General features: G+C 43.8%; 1 protein-coding gene across 8 annotated transcripts in view; it reads right to left on the reverse strand.

The window, feature by feature from the left end:
* DMD (dystrophin) overlaps window positions 1-2,658 on the reverse strand; it is a 1,219,670-nt gene extending 1,217,012 nt beyond the window's left edge. For all 8 annotated transcript variants that reach the window (XM_061999893.1, XM_061999885.1, XM_061999868.1 and 5 more), the window contains exon 1: window positions 2,541-2,658. In XM_061999893.1, the coding sequence (XP_061855877.1) occupies window positions 2,541-2,631 (91 nt within the window). In that variant the 5' untranslated portion in view covers window positions 2,632-2,658. The remainder of the gene's footprint in view (window positions 1-2,540) is intronic.
* Between the last annotated feature and the right edge of the window lie 3,342 nt (window positions 2,659-6,000).

The following is a 6,000-nucleotide window of genomic DNA, read 5'->3' on the forward strand; positions in this document are numbered from 1 at the left end:
TAATGTAAACAGTGTGAAAAAAAAAATAGTTGGATACAATCTCTTTTATAGCATCAGATAACACAGGAGCCTTAAATTAGCAAGGACGTACTGCACTAGATTCACTTTCAGTCACCAAGAACTGAAATCACAAACTCAATCACCAAATCTTTTCTGCAGGCTTAGAAAGTGCCTTCTGAGAACAGTTTAGCCTCCTTACCATTATTATCTAGTTTAGGAAGCTGTATCAGCATTTGACTCTCAAGAAAGCCCTTCCTAAAACTTGCAACACATTCAAAGAAATGGAGCATCCCAACTCCAGAAATGCCTTACCTAGGTAACAGGTTACAGAATTCCCCCCCCAACAAAACTAACCTGTCCTCAGGCTTGCAAATAGCATTTCACAGAGATCTTAGTTTACTTGGGCTAACAGCTGCATTAATTTGTTGTATATTATTTATCCTGAAAGCTGCATTAAGATTTTAAGTGATGCATTTCAGAGACATATAAGGGTTAAAGATAAGGAGGAGTGAAATATCACTGTGGGATATATTGTCGGGGGAAAAGAAAACAAAAAGAAGGGTATAGCCATGATGAATATTGCCATAGAAATTGAATTTTCTCATATCTTCAGGCTTGTAAACATCTGGGACAATCCTATGATCCTCAAACTGATCCTGTTTCTAATTCATCATAGAGAATAGACCAGGGAATTTTGTCCAATTAAGAAGCACAAATGTTTGTTCCATGTCTACTGCTGACATCTAAATTCTAGTACTACTTTGTAGCAGGAAACTGGAATAACATTTTAGAGCCACTTGAGATCTTATACATTATACCATATACCTGACATATTGCCACCAAAATTGATTTGGAGATAGACTTTTCAAGTGAAACAGAGAGCAGAAGGGATAGTTAGGAAATGCATAGGTAATATTTCCCATCTAGTTTTTCAGAGAATGTCTGGTTTTGGCAATTATTTTTTTTAAATGGGAGGGAATCAATCAAGCTATAGGAAAAAAAAAATAAAAAAGGGAAGATATCTCTCTAGGCTCAGAGCTGTAAGCATCTAACAGTGAAGTTACTGACTACAATTTCACTTTCTGGAAATCATGTGGACGTAAAGATATCCTTTTTGTCAACCTTCAAGTTCTCTCACTTCAGCTGGCAACCATCCAGATACACTGTTATACACTAACAGGACAACCCTTTAAGAGGACTCTTCTTGGCATAGCACTCATCCTGCATTTCATAGCCTCCAAACTGTAAGTGAGCTAAACATGGAATGCAGAACATGTGCTGCTATAAGAGGTAACATAACCAGCCTCACCAGGAATGACTAGGGAGACAGATCACCAGAATCCTTTTTTCTTTCATCTTCTCCTCACACTGCAGAAACTTAAAGAGACATAGTATGGGAGCCAAAAGCAGGTCTTAAAAAAAATCCCTGAACAGTCACCCAACTCCACCACTTCTTACTCCTACCAGGACCACAGCCATTCTTTTAAATGCCAAACTAAAGGAGAATGGGTTAATATGCTAAATGCAGGAGGCTGGTAATATTAGAAGAAACATTTTGCTACAGGAGCAAGAGATGTTCAACTCAAGAACTGCATTTGGTTGGAAAGCACCAAACACTGCTGTAGAAGTGTATATAGACTATTAAAATAAAAACAACATTCACAAAACCTGTTACAGACAAAGTAAGTTTACCTTGCCACCACCCCAACGCTTTCCAAGCCAAGCTTACCATAGCACCTCTAATTATTCCATAATGCGGGGAAGTATTCTGCTGTTTTAAAAAATTATCAGTGTTGTACTTGTTTTAAGAAAGTCATTTAAGTGTGTAAGGACATCCTTGTTTTAAGGCTTGTTTATTGGGCGAACACATTACAGCTTCAAGAAGAGTTAATTTAATTTGTAGCACCACATGCACTTGTGCTGCAAATGAGTAAACACTGAATGGTCTATAAATACCTTTACTACCACGCATTTGGTTTCTTTCCAAGACGAAGCAAAAAGAGCCCAGGCACCTGAAACTTTATCTTTATCCTCTGGGAGAGTGTTACAGCTGCTGCCATTTGCAGCTTTAGCGACCTGCCCCGCTAACACAAGTGGGCAACTATCCTGCCCATTTATCACAATTCAAGGTGGGGGGCACTCGGAGCGAGGGGGACGGACGGGACACAGGACGGGGACACACGGTGACACTAAAGTAGTAGGAGAGGGGCACCAAACGTCATTCCCCTCACACAGAGATGCTCCCAGCGAGCCGACGGGCAACCCCGTCGGTACAGCACAGCGCAAGGAAAAGTTGAGCTAAATGGAAATATTTTTTAAAGAACACTTAAAATAACCACAAAAAAATTAATCTCGAAGTGCCGCCCGCGCCCTCCCCTGAGGGGCTGCACCACGTTCCCCCCCGTCGGGGCGGCTTCAGCCCGCCTCCCTCCAGGCTGCCGCCCCTCCGACGAGCCCCCCGCCCGCCCCACGACGAGCCCAGCCCGGGCCAGCCCCGTCGCACCCGCCCGAGCAACAGGACAACGCGAAGCGGCACCTACCCGACCGGCTGCGGATGATGTCGCGGAACTCATCGGCGGCGGCTTCGTCCCCTCCAACGGCAGCGGGGCCCAGACGTCCCGCATCAGCCATTCCCGGGGAGCGCGGGTCTGAGAACGGAGACAGGGAGGCAGCGGAGCGCGGCCGGGGCGGAGAGAGCCGCGGCCGGACCGGGACAGGTGCAGGGCAGCGCCGCCCGCCCTGAAATAGCGCCGGGGCGGCGGCTTCAACTCCCCCCCCACGCGGCCCCCGCCCCCGCGGCCGATGAGGAGAGGACAATTTGCGAGCAAAAGGCCCTACGCGGGGCAGGAGCGGCCGTCACCGCCTGCGAGGTGGTGGAAGAGACGGAGGGGGTCCGAAGTGCTGTGTCGGTTTGGGGTGGCAGAGGGTTTCAGCTTCATAGGAGGGACGCGCAGAGCTGTACATTGCTGCGGCCCCCTGCTTAGGCGGCTGTGCTTCTCCGAAGGAGTGCCCAGGCAGAGGGGTGCGTGGTTTGGGAAAGCCGCGTTGTCTGGCGTGGGTTAGGGGCTATCGCAGCCAGAGTCCCCTGTGGCCTGCAGACCTACCAAGGCCGGGAGCCACCGTGCCTGCCCTGCTGAGGCAAGGAGGCTGGGAGACTAGCTTCAGGGAAGAAACTAAACCACGCCAGAGTTCATCTTCTTTCCCCTCTTTATTATTTGACCTTGGAGTGGTGAGGGTCCTGCTCACCTGATCAAGTGGCACTGCCCTGAAGCCACCTAAGTGATGCCCCATTGACATCTGCAGGCTTGTCAAATCTTTCATCCATGGAAAACATTTCCCCTTATGTTTGATACAGAAGAGGGGCAGCATAGTCCCCTGTCATCCCAGTCAAGGGACAAAACACTTCCCGCTAGCATTGCTTCCTTGCACCCTTTCATTAAATGTCAATTTGGTCAGCTGCCTCCAGCCCACCTCTATTCCATTCCCTTCGATTTTCTCTCCACACTGACCTTCAGGACTCGCCTTTTATGCTCAATTTCCCTCTCCGTGCCAGGCCCCCAAGTAGCTCCCATCACCTCATGGCGAAAGCAAACAGGCACAGGAAATAAGTGTGCTGCCGTGTGTTTGACTACCTGCTCTCCCTATGATGGAAATCCAAGCTCTTAAAATATATACCTTAAAATATGGACGTAAGAAAGAGGATAATCAGTTATATTTTTTAGTTTATAGAGAAATGATGTGTCATATTTAATCCAATTTTGGCCTAACTCTTTCTCAGCTTTAACACCAATTTGTAGATAATTCATAAACAAATACATAGAGTCAGAAAATTAAGGATAAACAGTAGAAAGGCTATATGTTTTCACATGTACTTTGCATAGATAAAGGACTTGAATCTCTTCATGTATGCCAGAATATATCAGAAAAAATTCCTGAAGATAAACAGTAGAAAGGCTATATGTTTTCACATGTACTTTGCATAGATAAAGGACTTGAATCTCTTCATGTATGCCAGAATATATCAGAAAAAATTCCTGAAGATAACAGTTAAATAGAATAAAACCGAGTAAAACTAGGTAAGAAAACCAGGTCAGAGACAATGAACAGTTAGAGGAGTACTTTTTTAGGCAGCAAGGCACATGGTGGTAGTTAGATTCTGAGGAAAGGGGCTCATCCCTTCTGTGAAGCAATGGGGCACAACGTCCGCATAGATGTTGCCTCATGGCTGTATTCTACCCACTTGTTCATGAAGAGTCTTATTAGGTGAGGTAGGTGGGAAGTTTTGCACAGTCTAATATTTCCAAAAGCATTTTTCAGCTTTGTTTGTGATGATCAGTGTTTATTACTCCAACAAAGTGAGTGGGAAAAGAATGAAGTATTGCCAGCCTTAAATAATAAAAAAAACATTACTCAGACTCAGAAAAGGCATGAAATTGTCCTCAGATTATTCAAAGGAGAGCTATCATATTTCTTTGTCCATATTCCCATTTTCAATTCCCTCTGGTTACCACTGGTGTGTGCCAACTCCCACAAACTTCCAATGATGCAATTTTGGCTCCCACCAGAGGGGTTCTTGCTAGAAAACATGACTGAGATGAAATTGCAGCACTACAGCTGGCAAGGAGAGTCTGTCATTTCTTCTCCAATATCACCATTCTGTTTAATACTCCATTATCACACACCTCTACCACCAACCAAACTATTAGCTAGATTCTCCCAGTCCCACAACAATCTAGACATTTGGTAATTTATGTCTGTCTCCTTACATCTTGGTTTCTCGACCTCTGCCTCTCATTTTTAAGTAGACTTTCTTTTTTTGTTCTGGTGCTTTAGGGAAGATGGCGCTTTGCACATGCCTTCCTCTCCCCCATAATACTCATAACATTGCAGAATTTAAAATGGAATTCATGTGTTCCTCAACAGCTGATCCAGAGCCTCCCATGCATTGTCTGTTCTGTCTTTAAAACCCATGTGGGGAGACCATATAGCAGCTTCCCTCTTCTTATTCCTCTCATCTTCTTTCTGTTCCCGAAGCCAAAATGGAGGGAAGAAAATTTTGTCTTTTTATGGACAAGTTCTAATTACTGTTCTTCCACAAGAAAAATATAGAAGGAAGCCAATCAGGACAGAGAAGAAAATTTCATGACTGACACTTCTGTCACTCCAGACTGCCTGCATCAGTAGCCAAAATCTCATTACTATAATTTGACGACAGTACGGGCACTATCTTAACTAAATACTGAATCTGTTCTACTTTGTTTTACAGACCCAGCAAGACAGTATGCAGAACTTCAATAGCAGAAGTCTTAACAGATTGAGTGAACTTTATCAGCAGGCATAATCCCTTAGTATGTTGTACCTGAGGACTGGGACTAAGTAAGAAATCTGCACCCCAACTCCATAAACATTACCTGATACACACATATATGTATATGTGTGCGCACACACACACAGAGGTTTGTATGTTAAGCTCTGAGAGTCTCTAGTAAGATTTCTCTGCGGTATTTTACGTGACATTTGTTATTGTTCTGCTTTTGCATTTGATTTCCCTACCAACAGAATTTGGGTTCCAGGCCAAGCAGGTCTCCAGGAAACTAATCTAATCACAAAACTTTCTTAAGTATTTAAACTTCTGAAGTCTAAATCAAGGTAACACACTAGAGAAACATAGTTTACAGTCTTTTGATAAAGTTATTCCATAATATTAATACCAGGAAAATAAGCTTTACGCACAGAACAGTTATTCTAATCGTGAAGAGGATTTTCTTCTAAGGCCCCTAAATGTCACGATAAAAGTCTTAGTCACGTCACAGCAGCCAAACAGCAAAGAGACTTGTTTGCAACACTGTCTAATCATATGCATCTAAAATTTTTCTCACTGATTTGAGCAATAATACATGTGTGTTTTAAGCTCAGATGCAGAAATGACAGGCGTATATTTGTGTGCATGCATGTGCAGCTACTAAAGTATGTATGTAGGTGTGTGTGCAAATATAAGTA

Source organism: Colius striatus, chromosome 1 (genome assembly GCF_028858725.1).
Source record: "Colius striatus isolate bColStr4 chromosome 1, bColStr4.1.hap1, whole genome shotgun sequence".
NCBI classification, from domain to species: domain Eukaryota; kingdom Metazoa; phylum Chordata; class Aves; order Coliiformes; family Coliidae; genus Colius; species Colius striatus.